A 16,689-nucleotide genomic window follows, 5' to 3' on the forward strand; every position below is an offset into this window, starting at 1 on the left:
GTCCGCGAATGCGGCCGACAGCCACCGGGCGGGAACGTGCCGACGGGTCCGGCGAAACTGGCAAACCGCGGAGTGCTTCTAAAACTGGGTGTGGCTAACCGAAGTAACCCCGCCCCTCTCTCTCCCTCTCTCTCTCTCTCTCTCTCTCAGGTCTTCACCAGGTACGGGAAGTGCTACATGTTCAACGCGGCGGAGGAAGGGAAGACGCTCCGCACCACGGTGAAGGGGGGCACGGGGAACGGGCTGGAGATCATGCTGGACATCCAGCAGGACGAGTACCTGCCCGTCTGGGGCGAGACAGGTAGGGAGCCACCTGGCCCTAATGCTGTAACCCCTTAGACACCAGTACACATATGTACTCAGTACCCCTGGCTCTAATACTGTAACCCCTTAGACACCAGTACAAATATGTACTCAGTACCCCTGGCTCTAATACTGTAACCCCTCAGACACCAGTACACATATGTACTCAGTACCCCTGGCCCTAATACTGTAACCCCTCAGACACCAGTACACATGTACTCAGTACCCCTGGCCCTAATACTGTAACCCCTTAGACACCAGTACACATATGTGCTCAGTTCCCCTGGCCCGGATACTTTAACCCCTTAGACACCAGTACACATATGTACTCAGTACCCTGGCCCTAATACTGTAACCCCTTAGACACCAGTACACATATGTACTCAGTACCCCTGGCCCTAATACTGTAACCCCTCAGACACCAGTACACATATGTACTCAGTACCCCTGGCCCTAATACTGTAACCCCTTAGACACCAGTACACATATGTACTCAGCTCCCCTGGCCCTAATACTGTAACCCCTTAGACACCAGTACACATATGTACTCAGTACCCCTGGCTCTAATACTGTAACCCCTTAGACACCAGTACACATATGTACTCAGCTCCCCTGGCTCATACTGTAACCCCTTAAACACCAGTACACATATGTACTCAGCTCCCCTGCCTCTAATACTGTAACCCCTTAGACACCAGTACACATATGTACTCAGTACCCCTGGCTCTAATACTGTAACCCCTCAGACACCAGTACCCCTGGCCCTAATACTGTAACCCCTTAGACACCAGTACACATATGTACTCAGTTCTCCTGGCCCTAATACTGTAACCCCTTAGACACCAGCACACATATGTACTCAGTACCCCTGGCCCTAATACTGTAACCCCTTAGACACCAGTACACATATGTACTCAGTACCCCTGGCCCTAATACAGTAACCCCTCAGACACCAGTACACATATGTACTCAGCTCCCCTGGCCCTAATACTGTAACCCCTTAGACACCAGTACACATATGTACTCAGTTCCCCTGGCCCTAATACTGTAACCCCTTAGACACCAGTACACATATGTACTCAGTTCCCCTGGCCCTAATACTGTAACCCCTTAGACAGCAGTACACATATGTACTCAGTACCCCTGGCCCTAATACTGTAACCCCTTAGACACCAGTACACATATGTACTCAGTACCCCTGGCCCTAATACTGTAACCCCTTAGACACCAGTACACATATGTACTCAGTACCCCTGGCCCTAATACTGTAACCCCTTAGACACCAGTACACATATGTACTCAGCTCCCCTAAGTCTGAAAAATAGCTGTGATCTTTTAAGTGTACAGAAACACCGGTTTTTGGCCTGTCTCCACCCACTTTACAGTTTTAAAAGACACAAATTGGGGTAGAGAGCGATAGAGAGAGCACGGGGGGTGGGGGGTGGGGGATGGGGGGGGGGGGGGGGGGAGGAGGAAGGAAAGGCAATAGAATCTGTCTGTAATGTGTGATAGGCACATAGGCAGAGCCAGCGCCTGTCAAAAGAAAAAAAAAAGATTTAGGAAAGCTTTGTTGGTTCAGAGCTGGAGACACTGAAAAATCATGATCATTATCCTGCTTATCAAGGGATGAGATTCTCAGTCCAATCTCTAAACCAGGGCTTTCCAATCTTATCTAAAAAAGGCCAATGTGGTGGCAGATTTTTCAACTAACTAACCAATCATGGTCTTCAGTCAAGACCTTGTTAAATATAATCAGGTGTCTTAGTGCTGGGCTAGGACGGTATTACATGTTATGATACCTGAGGTGTTTGTTAGTATTATCTACAGTCCAACTATTAATCAGCTTATGGCTCAGTGAACTTGAGTTTTGAAAAACGGCCGCCATTTTCCTGCTACTTGTTACACCGTAGTTCTGTGTGAAAGCTGTTACTATGAAACCCATAATTCCGGGCAAAATGTCACCTCATCCGCCACGCTATTATGCAAGTGCGGGCAGCAAATCAGTCTCTAGAGAGGCAATGATTGCCAGGACTAAACGAGGAGGAAGTTAATTAAAAAAGGAGCACTCTTTGAAGATGAACCAAGCCATTTGCTATGCTCGGAAATGGTTTGGCAAGTGCTGAATTACAACTGAAATGGAGCCCCGGTTAGCTTGCGCAAGTCTGTGCCTTCGTGGTTTTTGAAATTTTGCTCCTGAGTCTGCTGCACACGCTGCATTTCTTCTAACTTAGCCTTCCAAAATATGAACAAGGGCTGAAGTAGGTCTGCATTTCTTTCCGCCCGATACGTTTTTTTTTATATTCATATATTCATGAACGGCCGGCTGCTCTGCGTTCTGTTCCCTGCGACAGCCGAGCCGAGACAGTCTCCTCGGTTCGAGGTCTTCGTCTCGCAGTCCGGATTCCTCCGTCTGAAGCTCACGGGGTCCTGACGCACGGCAGTCCCGCGCCATTCGCTCATTCATTTCTCGGCTCGGGTTAATTAAACCGCACGCGCTGACTCGCTGAAAACGCTGGACTCTGTAAATCGGCTTCTTGGCCGTATGCAGAGAAGACCTGGTGACGGTCTTTTAAAGATAGTGGCAAATAGCCCATTAAACAACTAAATAGATTAATGAAATAAACACACATTGAACATTAAAGGGTGAACAAAACACCCTACATGCAGTTCTGTACTTGCCCGTAGTCCTGCACGTTTTCACAATTTAGTACTTCCCCGAATGTCATTTTTACAAACTTCAATCCTATAAATGAACGTGCAGCTTCATTAATGTGAGGGAATTTACAATGACTGCAGAATTTTTTGTTTTTCTCTGCAGTGTTATGTTCCATATATATAAGGAATTTGAACACCAAAAGTTTACATTTGCTTTCATTAATCTCAAGTTTTCCGTTTGAAACTATTTTCTCTCATGAATCCATCATTTTATGACAGGAATTGTGACCCCAAGACTTATCACTTATAACTTATCGCCATTCATAGCAAAAATGTTACACTGTAAATATCACAAACACGGGATGTCAAAAGCAAGATTACAGCCACGTATTACAGTTTTTCTTAGCGCGAGAGCATCAAGGCAACCAGGCCAGGCATTTGAAGGAGGAAACACGGAGGCGATGCAGTGGGAGATAGACCGGGGTGATTTCCTCACGCTTATTCGCACGGATCATGGAGACCGTATGCAGCCCCGAGCGATATTTTATTAGGCTGTCTGAAAGAACGCGTGAGTCCTGCACAGCCTCCTCTCCGCCGTCCTAAATACACGCTGGCTCTGATCCAGTCGCCGTTTATTCTCACGGATAAATGCGGTTCTCCTCACGCCGAGCTCATCAGATCGTTTTGCTTACAGCGCCACTCCAGCTGCGTTCGTGCAGTCTGATAGTACAATGCTAATATCCTGAATCAGAAAGTATGGATGGATTGCTGCAGAGCCATTAGAAGGCTTATACAGACGCAGGCTTCTGCAGATCTGCGCCCGTTAGCAAAGCAGGTAGCATGCAGCTTGCGTTCACTCATGCTTTAAATTAAATCACGTTTACATTATGACAGTCATATGAAATTAATTTGTGGCGCGTGACCAAAAAAAAATTAATTGAGCCAATTTGGTTTTAACATTTTTAATGTTGTCTACCATTTCCCACCACTGAGGCATCAAATGTTTTGACAAATGAAGTTTCTTTTTGCCACAGACTGGTGAGTACTAGCATATCTACACTGTATATTACTGTGAACCTCGCTACAGGTCTTACAAACTTTGTGAAACCTGTAGCGACCTATGACATCATAGTGTAGTGTACTATGATGTCATAGTCATAGTAGCCAGGTGGATTACGGTCTTCAGTACCAGTGTTTTCAGGTTTGATCCTGGGGCCTATAGTATGTATGCTGGGTTTCATTCCAAACAATAATTAGGATGTGATAATTAAATATTTATTATACTATAGACTGACAGGTGGAATCAGTGAGATCCTAAATACTGAAAATGTGAACACCCCGTCACTGAAACTAGGCCATTTGTGACAAATGATGAAGTCAAAGAGGAAGAAAATGGCCACAGGGCAAACTTGGAACTTGTTAAACAAACGTGTTTAAATTAGTGAAAGGAAAACATTATGGAAGGGACACATTTTAAGCCAACGCACTGAATTACTGAACAGATAAGCTAGAACCGAAACCAGCATGTACTTTAAAAAAATTAAAAACCTGTTCCAGTAAACCAGTGAGTGATACCTAATAGCTGAGGTAGATTGAATGTTGGCAGGTTATATAGTTGGATTTCATTTTAAGGTTAGCCCAATCTCACGAGCATGGGGAGCCAATGTGCCATGCATTTTCATTACAGCACGGCTGGAAAATTGAGTCGCAGCACCACAAATAAAGAAAAGCTATTTATTTTAACACGTTCCACTAAAATGCACTTACCCGCGACATCTATATGCTAAGGATGCGTTTTCGTAATATGAGGGTTTACAAAATAAACCGATTGCGTTTTTATTTTTTCATAATTTGTATATGAAAGAAAATATTGGATTTGATTGGAGCTCGCCAGGTGCAGTCTTTCGGGAACAGACCCAACTTCATTAAAATTTCATCAGGGCGGGCGAAGAGACACCTGAGAACGACACAAATGTTCTGGTTCACATAATCACAAGTTATTGGCTTTTTTTTCTTTTTCTTTTTTTTCTTTCTTTTTTTGCCCCAGCCTGTCGTTGGTCTAGTAGTCCAGAGACTGGAGAGCCAATATCCAGTTTGCCTTATTGCCTTCCCGTGCTCACCGGGGACATCTGTTATTTGTTTGACCGTATAAGCAAGTTGATGGGGGTGAAATAATAAAATAAAATCAGGGCCGGTTGATGGGCTGGTGCCATATTTCCAGAGGGCACTGATTCATGTTGCCGAGCTGGAGCTGAGCGAGAGCGCTAAAGTTTGCTCGGAGCAGGAACCCATTCTCCTTCATTTTAAATGATTTAGGGACGCTATAGTCCTGCCTCGGGTGGCCTCCCTGACTGGGAGTTTATTGCTCATTTTTGGAAGCGTTGGTATTCGCAGGTTTCCTGTAATGGCGTTTAATTCTGCCCACGCGGCTATGCGGCACAGCTTTATGGAGGTTTAATGGACGCCGCTCAAACGGAATCGGGTTTTTGATGACGTCAAATTCGAGTAATCGAGAACGACGCGGAGTGCCCATCAAATCAACCGGATAGTTCCAAAGTGTGTACGATGATTTCAACATTTTAAAGGGAAATTGGGTTGCCCTTGAATTACTACGATTTCAATATTTGGAGGGAAACTGGGTTGCCCTTGAATTACTACGATTTAAATACTTGGAAGCAAATTGGGTTGCCCTTGATTTACTGACAATCGATATTGTCCAATTAAATCGTTTCCTCTTTCAGTGGCGTGCTCCCACACTCAAACAGCTCCTCGTTCATTACCTGTACCGCTTAATGAGATGCCATTAAAGCCTATCTTTTCGCATATATTAAAATACGAATATTAAATTAATGGTTGCTGAGCATTGAACATGGGTGGTGGAGCACTTTCTATGCAAATTCCCAAATTAAAATGTACTGCTGATAGAGCAGGTGATTAAACGTTCTGACACAGACCTGTTGACAGGCAGAAATGATTTCTTAAAGAAAGATATGCTAGTTTTACACGGAAACAACCTACAGGCAGGAAAAGGCTTCTGTATTATTCCATCTGGCATAAAACCATCTAATTTGCTTGGATATATGTATTTTGGCCTGAACATTCAGCTTTTAACAGCGTGTGACCTCAGTTTAGAAAAGTAAATCACCTTAATGCTTTGATGCAGCTCATTAAATTTGGGTTGTGATAATAACTGCGTGCCTTGTTTGTTCTCGTACTTTGTTGGCCCAATCTGATTTCCAGTAGAAAAGGCTGTAAAACCTGAGGGCGGGGTCCAGTCCAGGGAATTTGGCTTTGTGCGCACAGTGTTGAGGTTCAGGTTACTTTTGTTCAGCAGCGTATCTGTTCAGTTGCGTATTCCCCATCGAATGATCATCACTGACCTCGGGTGTATTCGAGGGCACCAAAATCTTTGGCGAACGTTTTAATGTAGAAACGTGACTGAACTGAACTAAGCTTCCTGTTGCAGGTTACAGGTATGGTGACCTAGATGGCATTTGCGTGTGAACTTTGCACTCCGGCCAATTGCACATTTAGGACCCTAATATGGTGCAATGGTAGCATGTGGGCGTTTGTTTGTTCCTTCACAAACAAAATTGTTTTTTCCTCAGCAAAACAAGTATTTTTTTTAACCCACCCAGACCACCTTTTAAACTTAAACACAGATGCTCGGTGCTATTTTGGTGGCATTACCAATGCACACATATGTGGGCATGCACAAGTCTGTTTGGCAGATGGAGAGAGACAGAAAATCATTATCTAGAAATGTCAAATTGTTGTTTTTTTGTATGTGTTTCTTAAATAAATATATGTAAATACATTAGCATCTCTAAGATATGAGCAAAGCACCCATTGGCCTTTTGACTGAGAGCTGCAAAACTGCAGTGCTAAACTGCGGTACATAGGTCCCCCTCCTCATGAGGGGGTGAAGAGAGTGGTGAATGAACCATAGCTTCCTTCATATGTTATTTTCTGCCATTTTGATTTTTCTGAAGAGCACTTCAAATTCTTTTCCAACTACGAGAATTTACTGGATTAGATCAATTTGAATATTCTGCATCTACGGATATAGCTCCAAATATAGATACTCATTTGGTTGTGGTTATATCAAAGACTGTCAAAATGGCAAGCCAGTGAACTTGCATGTGGGTGTAGCCCATCACAAAACTACTTTGAAATCCCGAATAGTTTGATGTAAACTGATGAAATGAGGTGCATGTATTCATATTCACAATAAGACCCAACCGTAAAGTACAGACTCAAACAAATGTGATGCTGTAGAGCTTGATTTTTACATAAAAAATTTACATTAAAAAAGTGGTCAGTAGTGAGGTCCTCCCTGTATACAAGGCCTAATAATTTCCTGCGATCTTGTCAAAGAATGACTTGTATGAAAAACCAACAAACTTCCTTGTGGACATTGCTTATGAAATGCTCGAAAATTCCTAACATGTTGGTGATGAAAACTGGTTGATACATTCAAAATGGCATCCAATTTCCATCCTTATGGTATTGACTCAATAAAAGCAGGGGGTGATACTTTAGAGCTCCATATTGCCCATTCGCAGGAACACGGGGACAGTGCAGCAGACATTTTTGTTCCATTTTTCTTTTGCGGCTGGAGTCGTTTTACAGTGAAGGGATTCGACTTGGTTGTAATCGGATTAAATGCCCGTTTCACTCTGTTTGTCTTTACTAAATTACAGTGCATACTGAAATTGGCCAAGGTCTTTGTGGGGGAGGTCAGCTGAAGTTTATGTGAGAGCTTCTCTCTCCTTCTCTGACTGGTGCACTCCCAGGCATTCTAATGCCTTTCCCCGCTTGTGTTTTCTTTTTCCGCGGTCAACCCACAGCTCTTCCCGAAATGCCCGTTCATCTCCCACGCCCAAATGTCCTGTCTGTAACAACTTCATTCAAGCCAGTTCGTGTATTCTGTGTGGTTTTTTTACACCGATATTTACAGTTGTGTGAATGAAAAGACTGCGAGGGAACCTATGTATTCCGCACCCGTTCCACCCCTGAAAGGCCAAATTGGGCGCCGTGCACATAGTTTTCATCTCTGTTTGTGTCAAGTGTTAAAAAAGCAGAACTTGTCACTTCTGCTGGTGACTTAGCTAAACCAAGAACCTTTAGAAAAGCTGTAAATAAGCAACCACTGTAGTTTGACAAGCACTGAAATCAAATTTAGGAGCTGGTGTTGAGTGACGGTTTGATGATTCCAATTTCCTTAAGTGTTTCATAGCTGAAATAGGTAGTCACAGGTAAACTGATTCGTTCATGTTGGGATGAATTACTGTACCCAATGCTATTTTCTTGGGGGACGCTTGGGGGAGGGAACCTTTTTCTCCATCCTGTAAGTGAAACCTTTAATATGCAGCCACTGCAAACTCCCCCCATCTCTTCACGAACCTCAGCCCGCTAGCCACCAGCTCCTTTCTCTCCGCAGCCCCCAGCTGAGCTGTGCACTCTGCAAAAACATCAAGCCTCCCCTAGATTCAATCAAATGTACATAGCCTGTTTAAGGATGTACGCCATTCAATCAAACAGGACATAAAGCTCTTCAAGTCTATGAACTACGAAAGTCCATATCTATGAAATTATGAAAGTCTAAGCCAGTGCTGTCTGAAAAATCCTATGTACAGGAAAAATAGCGACCTGCAAATAGTGTCAGGGCTGGAGGCGGGGGCAGCTTGACTTACAGGTGACTGGCTGCTCGAGGATGATGAGGTGAGGAGAAGCTTTCTGACAGAACAAATCCCTTTCTCGTGTGATCCAAACCTTAGGGTACGTCAGCTGTGATCCAAACCTTAGCTTACGTCCGCTGCTACCAGTACAGGTAGCTCACTGGGAGATGCCACGTTGTATTGTTCAGTACTGGAGTTTAAATACAGTGCCTCCAATGGGCCCCTTGCACATGATCATCATCATCATTATCATCCATTCTCATGTCTTTATAAAGGATGTGGAGCACAGTGAGATTTACTCGGTGTATTTATTTGAATAAGAAAAGCAGTTTTCTGCAGAGAAGGTGGATTGTGAACAGGAATAGTTGAGGAGAAACAGTAGCGGCAATCACTGAAGCTGTGTGATACACATTTATATTCAAACATGCATGTACAATACATCATTAGGCCTGCCCATATTTATGGTCAAAAATAGCAAAGTGTTCCATGTGAAATCAACTGTAATAGACACAATGGGAAACGTAATGGGCTGCAGGGGCAGGGGGAGAGGGGGAGGGGGGGGGGGGTTATAGCGGTCTCAATGAGTCTCAATTGCCCGCGTCAGAGACCGATCCATAGTTCCCTTCTTCCCCGAATTCGGCGGAGACCATTACGTTAAGATATTCATATTCTGAAGCCGGTGGGGAGAAGAAAGGATGCGAGGGAGAACGAGGACGGCTCTATTGCCGTGAAAGCGAAGTGTTTGACTTTGATTTTTCCCTTTCATCTTTTCAGCGCGAAAACACGGAGGCCGCTTTCACGCGGCGTCGTTTCGACTTCTCGCCGCGCGTCTCGCACCGCCACACGGCGCGCGCTCGTGAAAGGAGTCGTCACAGGACCTAGCGCTAATCGATGGGAAATTGCGCAGCGGTGCGCCCGATCTCCCCACAGAGGCCCATTGTGTGGTTCTCTTCTGCATAGGAAAGCTTCGGAAAACCCACATTCGTTTTTTTAAGGGAGTGCATTTCTCCCGGGAGTACTTTTATGAGATAACTGATGCACTAGGCAGTCTGCTCCACCGCACTTTCAAGTCTGCCGAAGATCATATTTGTATGTGTGTGCAGTATGTGTGTGTGTGGGGAGGGTTATCACTGCCTTGGCATAAGAAAGACATTCAGTAATGTATCCCATTTTTAAAGATCTCGAAGATAATTGGCCAGATTTAATCAAACACAAACCCTATATTAATGCAGTTTGCTGGAGTTTGTCGTATGTTGTCATAATGTTCTGTACTGCTTACCTTGCCACATTAAGTAATTTTGCAGTTTTTGCACCAGAAATGGGACGATTTGGCCTCTGTGGAATTCTGTTAATTGCCACATTGGAACGTAGCATTAGTAACTCACATATCAAAGCACTGATTGTTAGACCTCTTGTACAACACATGCAGCTAATTGGCATTCAACTTAATATGACTCACCAGAGTGTCAGCCTTTGTTAATTGTGGTTTAGTTACTTGAAGTGAAGTCCTTATTTGCGCGGTCTCTCTGTCATTTTGTGCGCACCCTGTCCAAACTAAACTTGGCTTCATCAGAAAACAAATAAAATCAATCAGCAGTCTTTAAGCCATTGTTTTAATTTGTTAGCGCATTTTTCCTTTCGGTAGGCTGAAACAATTAGGCTTTTGTTTGAGCTACCGGGATAGACAGCAGATTACATTAACAATTACCATTTAGTTATTTTTATGTCCAAACGATACATTTTTCCCACATTAAGTCCAGTGTAGTTATGCTGCCTCTCCATTAGGAAATTGCCTATAAAAACCGCTGAGATAGAAAAGCCTCACAGCTAATTGAGTCTCAGACAGGTGTTAAATTGCGTGACCTCGCTGGCAGACGCCGTTCGTGTCTGATTTCGTTCCAGTCATTAAAAGAGGTCACGGATTGCAAAACGGTCCTTTAATACCGAAGGCGAACGTAATTTCGCGGGTTGTTGTGTTTTTCGGAAGCCAGATGCGTCGGTCGGGTATAATTGAAAATTATTTTCGATGGCACCTGCGAAGCAATGCAAATTAAAAATCTGAGAGTATTTTATGATGCGAGCGTTTTTATGACTTATGACTGTGAAAATTTTTTGCCAATGCGGCCGTTGTTTAGAAGCCAAGCAGAGGAAACGAGTCCTAAAGCAAGTGAGCCGCAAAAAGCCTGTTGAAAAGGATTTGTTTTGCATTAAAAAGAATCCAATCTCTGTTGATGTGTTTTGGTTGTGTTTGATATAGTCAGAGTGAATGTGCTGTGCAAAAGAACTGATTCAAATTTAAAAATTTCTTGGCAATAAAAGGGGTTGGTTATTTAAAAAATAGCCTGTGACTTTTACTCAACCCAATAAAATAATACTTTGGAATGACATTTCCAAAGTTGATCATATAATGAGAAATGTCCTTCACAGTCGTGCGTTTTTTGAATATGACAGCATATTTGTTTGATTAGTTATGGATTTCTGTCTCCTTCATCCCTCAAAGAAAAGGTCTTTGAAGAAAGGTCCAATATCCCACTGCACAACGTTCAGAACTTGTATGATCGCATCCGAGAAGAATTTAAGCTGTTATGAAGGCAAAGGGTGGCCATACTCCTGATATTTTAATTAATATTCATACAATGTTGGGTTCTTCTGTTATTCTGTCCAACTTGTCTAGTTCTCACTCATGGTAAACGGTAGGGCCCTCAGACTAAGTGGCTTATTCACTTATTTATATTGGGGCGACATAGCTCAGGAGGTAAGACCGATTGTCTGGCAGTCGGAGGGTTGCCGGTTCAAACCCCGCCCTGGGCGTGTCGAAGTGTCCTTGAGCAAGACACCTAATCCCTAACTGCTCTGGCGAATGAGAGGCATCAGTTGTAAAGCGCCTTGGATAAAAGCGCTATATAAATGCAGTCCATTATTATTCAGTAAAGGGGGTGGATGTGAGTGCAGGCTCTCTGAGTCCTAACTGCAATCACAGGTTTGAGCTTCGGCTAAGTCATTAGCTGACTTAGACAGGAGTACACAGTGACATGGCTGAGAAATCACAGGTTTGAGCTTCGGCTAAGTCATTAGATGACTTAGACAGGAGTACACAGTGACGTGGCTAAGAAATCACAGATTTGAGCTTCGGCTAAGTCATTAGCTGACTTAGACCTGGAGTTCACAGTGATATGGCTGAGAAATCACAGGTTTGAGCTTCGGCTAAGTCATTAGCTGACTTAGACAGGAGTACACAGTGACATGGCAGCACTGGCCTCACCCCTCCTGGGGCGGGGCAGGATTAATTTGACCAGGGCTCCTCTGGACTCCATTGAATTAGCTCCTCCCAACAACGACCCCAGGCGTCCACAGGCTGACAGCGGTGCGATTTTTGGCAGCGCTTACGTATCATCGTATGCTCAAGTGCTGAATAGATGTTTGGTGGATGACAGGCTTTCTGTGAACTACTACTATATTAACTCCTTCACGCTGTTCATGACACTGAGGGCTTTCTATTTAAGTGATATAGTTAAGTTAGCGTACATGCTAACCCATGGGGGGGGGGGGGGTGATGTCGTGAGCTTCGGATGTTTGCACAGAAGGCAGAGGCGGGGGTGCTTGGTAGGGGAAATAATTAATTTTGTGAAAAGCTATCCTTTTAATACGATCAGCACGTATTCGCACGTTCGCTGCCATAGGTGAATTCCTGTGAGCTGTTTGTTGTTGGGTTTCATTGCTTAGTACATCTGTGTATGTGTGCTTACGTATCTGTGTGTGTGTGTGTGTACTGTCTTTGGGAACTGTACCTTCTTTGTGTGTACCTGGGTTTATTAGGTGGTGTCTTCTTACACACCCTACTGTGTGTGTTTAGATATTCCCGAGATATATGATCAAGAGCTAGCATCTGATGAAGGTTGTTCTTCCAGACCACTGTATAATGTTTGATTAAACTATATGATAACATCATGCACAGTGAAGGAGAAGGCCGGTAAACACCTTTAATGAAGTCGGAGTGATGAAAGTGTTGCCTGTGCCCTGTGTGTTTTGCAGAGGAGACCGCGTTCGAGGCAGGGGTCAGAGTTCAGATCCACAGCCAGGCCGAGCCCCCTTTCGTCCACGAGCTGGGATTCGGAGTGGCCCCGGGATTTCAGACCTTCGTCGCGACGCAGGAGCAGAGGGTGCGTGACTCTTCTCTACGACCCGCGACCTCGTCGGTCATCTACGCGCACGTCACGATGGATGTGTTACAGAAACGCACGGCCACTGTTCATTTTCAAGTTGGGCCTCTCCATCGGAGCAACCAGACCTGGGTCAAATACGCATTTGTTTTTGGATTAAAATACTTTTCTGTGCTCTGTTGATCTTGCCTGGTGTAATTGAGCCTGCCAATATGACCAGAAGGCGGGGCTTGTACTTCTTTACTTGTACTTGTATTTCATTGGTTCCGATACACCAGACAAGATCAGTAAAGCGTAGAAAAGTATTTGAATCCAAAACAAATGCATATGTGACCCAGGTCTGGAAGCAACACATGGCAAAGTTTTGCAACAGTTTTATGCATTATTACCCATTGAAAAAATAGAAACTTGTCTAGTTTTGTTGCAATGCTTCATGAACAAACTGTGCATACCTCCTGGAAGATGGAGAAAGCTATCAAATGTGTCCTTGTAAGGCCAAAACCTACAATGACGTGTGGAAAAATATGCACCCGATTATTAGTGCTACGCCAGTATATAGATCTGTCTTTATAGAGATGTGAGATAATGTTCGCTAGATAGCTTATTGCTACTCGCCAGGTGTCAGGTTGAATGCTTTCGCTCACTAAGATACTGTAACAGCTGGACAGAGCTGGCGTGTTGCCATGCTGCATCGCAATGCAACCTGAGGAAATGAATGCGTCAGCGCAGTGCGTGTCATAACAGGGAGCATGCACCCGTATATTCATTACTGCTACTGGTGCCAGTGTACTGTAATGGTTTGAGAACTGGGCTTGGAAACCAAGCGGTTGCAGGTTCACTTCCCGGGTGCGGCAGTGCTGTGGCACCGTTGAGCAAGGCGCTTGATTGATACGCAGCTGTACAAAATGGCCTGTGTGTGAAATGTAAACTGTCATTTGTTGCGGGTAAGAGCATCTGCTCAATGCCTGGGCGGTAGATGCTGAGGAACTACTGTTGGTCTGCATGCATGACAATTACAGCCATCCACCAGCAGAGCTGCGATGTGTCATCCAACATTACCATCTTTATCCATTCAGACCTATCTATTCATTTACATCACAAGAACAGTGATATATCTAATGTGTGTGTGCATATATATATGTGTGTGTGTGTGTGTGTTTACATATATATATATATATATATATATATATATATATATATACTGTAGAAAGAGCAAGTGAAAGATAAAGAAATGGCATAAAGAAGGAAGTCTGCTAAGCATATTAAATAAAAATGTATAATATTTAATTGTATTTAAGTTACAAAGATAGTGAAGAAGGAGAAACTATTACAAAGTAAAAAAAAAGGGTAAAATTCCCCTGATTTCATCTATTACTGCGTATTTGTCACAATGAATGTTTTCAGATCTTTAAGTGAGTAATATTTGAGTAAACCTGAGTAAACACAAAACGCATCTATTACATCAACACACCTCTTTGGAGAGTGTAGTCTTTCAACTACCTGGCTCGCTGTAATCACAACTGTAGTGCAAAGTGTTAAATTTCTAAAGAAAGAAGGAAAAATTTTCTTTTTCTTTTCTCCTCACCTGATGTTCTTCTTTTCGACGACCTGCTTCCCCGTGCAAGATCTAGTTTGTGAATTACGCAAACAGAGAGGAAAAAAAAAAAGCAATAATCCTGACCTGGTTTCTGTAGTCAATGACAGACTGGGTTGTTATTGTAATTTTGATGTTTTTGGTGTGGGTGTGAGGTCCTTTCTCCTTGGTTGTCATTTTTCATTTTGAAGCATTGTGCTTCTGTGATACCTTTTTTTTTGTTGTTTGCTGATCAGTTTGTTACCAGTGGCAACCCACGTATGTTTGCGTCTTGGATTTATTTATTTCATGGGCCGCCTCAGGCAAAGCCACTTGCTGAGAGAGTCACCAGTGTTTACTGCACAATGTTAGAACCAACAGGCGTCGTAGGGGGAATTCAGAGCCTGAATCATCATTTCACACAGCTAGGAATGGACTCTGCCGGGTCCGGTTAATGGACTGTAACGTACAAAAGTGTGTGTGTGTGCGTGTGGGCATGTATTACTATCTTTGTGAGAACCAAATGTCCCCACAAGGATAGAAAGATGAGGAAAATTATGCAAGGTGGGGACCTTTTGCTGGTCCCCACAAGTTCAAGAGGCTGTTTTAGGGTTAGCACTTAGAGTTAGGGTTAGGGTTACAATTAGGTTAAGGTTAGGGTTAAGGTTAGGCATGTAGTGGTTGGGGTTAGGGTTAAGTTTAGGGTTAGGGTTAGAGGTTACGGGATGAATGTAAGTCAATGGTAAGTCCTCACAAGTATAGCAGTACAAACGTGTGTGTGTGCGAGTGTGTGTGTGTGTGTGTGTGTGCGAGTGTGTGTGCGTGCGTGCGTGCGTGCATGCGTGTGCGTGTGTGCGTGCGTGCGTGTGCATGTGTGCATGCATGCGTGTGCGTGCGTGTGTGCGTGTGTGTGCGTGCGTATGCATGTGCTTACACATGCATACCTTTGTGCCTAAACATTAACAATGTATGGCATGAAACTGAGAACTAAATTTGACACACGGTTTACTGTTATTATCAACCCAATGTTGCACTCTCTTTGTTGCCAAATGTATCACCGCTCATTACAAATGTTCCAATATCAATATTTACATATATTATCCGTTATGTATGGGGGGGGCGGGGGTGTGTGTTTATTTTAGCCATTTGGGTGAGAAGCCTTGTGAAATTCATGTGCTCAGTCCCAGTGATTTTCCCCCTTGAGATATTTTGGACAAATTTACCAGGCAGCACAGAAGAATGACCCTGTATTTCCTGACAAGCACGGAAATGGAAGCAGAGAGACTCGTTTGTTTATTTTCGCTTTCTGTGAATGTGGGATCGTGCTCGATAAATTACTGTAAAGTATTGGCATTTTTTTCCCCCTACGGTTGCCTGAATTGAGCCCTTGTCTATGTGCTGACTCGGTCTGGGTGCGAAAAGAGCAGAAGTCCTCTCGTTTGTACGCTCGCCTCTGGTGTACACGTCGCAGAAATGTCCGAAAACGTAAAGAGCTTTCGCTGTCCTCCCTGTCATTTGAGACCACGGCGAAATAAGTCCATCAGCCAGTCAATAAAACTGCTGTTCCCGTCAGCCCATAAACTGCCGTCACTGCCGTCTTCACAATGAAACCCGTGTTCAGTGTGTACGTAGCAGTAAACTTCCAGAAAAGGAGGAAAGATTGATGAACAAATAAGCCGGTCGAAAGCATAAACCCGAAGAGCACGAGAGGAGGTAAGGAAGAGAGAGGCGGAGGAAAGAGAGGGGTATTTAGGGTCCCGCGAATGGCCTTGCTTCCCATTCTGACAGGAGAAGTTCAAGGCAGACTTTGTTCTTTTCAGCTCATAACGCCTGTGATGGCGAGGGCTTTACGGCACTTTAAATCGACCGTCAGCACAGTGGGATGCTGGTAACGTTTATCTCCGGCTAATTACTGCACTTTTGCCTCGCTCTTTAAATGCTAAATCCTCAAAGCTTCGCTTAAAATGCCCCAGGATCTCAGTGACAAGTCTCTAAATATGTTGCACATATTGTGTGTTCGGGAACAGGTGAATGGACGAAGCTTACTCAACAGCACTTTACCGTAAGTGTACAACATGCATGCAAGGGTAAAAAAGAAAAATGTCACTCTGTGGAATAGATTTTTTTGTTTTCAAACAGAGAGAGAAGAATGAGGCTTTTTTTTAAAGATTGCGTAAAGTGCCATTAAGACATTCTAAATTAACCGGAACAAAATAGCGAGGAGAGTTCATTTTCGAACGAAGTGCAAGATGAGCTGAACTTTTAAAAATGCATTAGCGCATATGGATGCCTGAGAGAGACAGCTGCTTGTGGAAGG

The 16,689-nt window shown here is 43.8% G+C and overlaps 1 protein-coding gene across 2 annotated transcripts in view; it reads left to right on the forward strand.

Moving 5' to 3' along the window:
* Positions 1 to 16,689, forward strand: part of LOC118216712 (acid-sensing ion channel 2-like) — a 359,513-nt gene that overhangs the window by 320,096 nt on the left and 22,728 nt on the right. For both annotated transcript variants that reach the window (XM_035398129.1, XM_035398128.1), the window contains exons 2-3: positions 151 to 301; positions 12,672 to 12,799. In XM_035398129.1, the coding sequence (XP_035254020.1) occupies positions 151 to 301; positions 12,672 to 12,799 (279 nt within the window). The remainder of the gene's footprint in view (positions 1 to 150; positions 302 to 12,671; positions 12,800 to 16,689) is intronic.

This window comes from Anguilla anguilla, chromosome 17, assembly GCF_013347855.1.
Source record: "Anguilla anguilla isolate fAngAng1 chromosome 17, fAngAng1.pri, whole genome shotgun sequence".
Classification (NCBI taxonomy): Eukaryota; Metazoa; Chordata; class Actinopteri; order Anguilliformes; family Anguillidae; genus Anguilla; species Anguilla anguilla.